The following is a 501-nucleotide window of genomic DNA, read 5'->3' as shown; positions in this document are numbered from 1 at the left end:
CAGGCGGCCCAAATGGCCAATTGAACGCCTCTTATCTTTGAAATCTTCACGAGTAGCCTCACACCACCGCAGCCAAGCGTTGTGTCTCGTCCGTTCATTTTTCTGCAACAGTGTTCAATGCGGCCGCCGAAACCGGCATTTTTTGCAACAACGGCGACAACACGAGGGAGTTACACTTGTCTAGCGAGTGTTCATTTCACTGTCTCCTCCTGAGACAGACAAGACCCCAAGAGTAGCGGTAGGAGTTCTCGGTGTCAGCTTGGCCTAGAGCTAAGCTCCGACCCATCGCACTACGCCCCACAAATTTCTCTCCTTTTAGCTCCCATATTCTCTGCTCATCAATGTGGGAGGGCTGTGCCGATGGCGCGCCTTCCAATGCTCACAGCAACGAGAGGCGCCCACAGCAACAGCCGCAAGATCTCCAGCAGCAGCAGCAGCATGAGCAGGAGGAGGGCCAGCAGCAGCGTGGGCAACGAGACCTGATCATGTATAACGGTCTTA

The 501-nt window shown here is 54.5% G+C and overlaps 1 protein-coding gene across 1 annotated transcript in view; it reads left to right on the top strand.

Annotated features, from left to right (window-relative positions):
- Window positions 1-341: 341 nt before the first annotated feature.
- Window positions 342-501, top strand: part of EMH_0053380 (uncharacterized protein) — a gene marked incomplete at both ends in the record, with an annotated part of 4,618 nt that continues 4,458 nt past the window's right edge. Inside the window, one exon of the mRNA XM_013496995.1 lies at window positions 342-501. Coding sequence (XP_013352449.1) covers window positions 342-501 — 160 coding nt within the window.

This window comes from Eimeria mitis, genomic scaffold (assembly GCF_000499745.2).
Source record: "Eimeria mitis Houghton genomic scaffold, Emh_scaff2409, whole genome shotgun sequence".
NCBI classification, from domain to species: Eukaryota; Apicomplexa; class Conoidasida; order Eucoccidiorida; family Eimeriidae; genus Eimeria; species Eimeria mitis.
The sequence above is the reverse complement of the archived record's forward strand: the minus strand, read 5'-3'. Positions and strand labels throughout refer to the sequence as shown.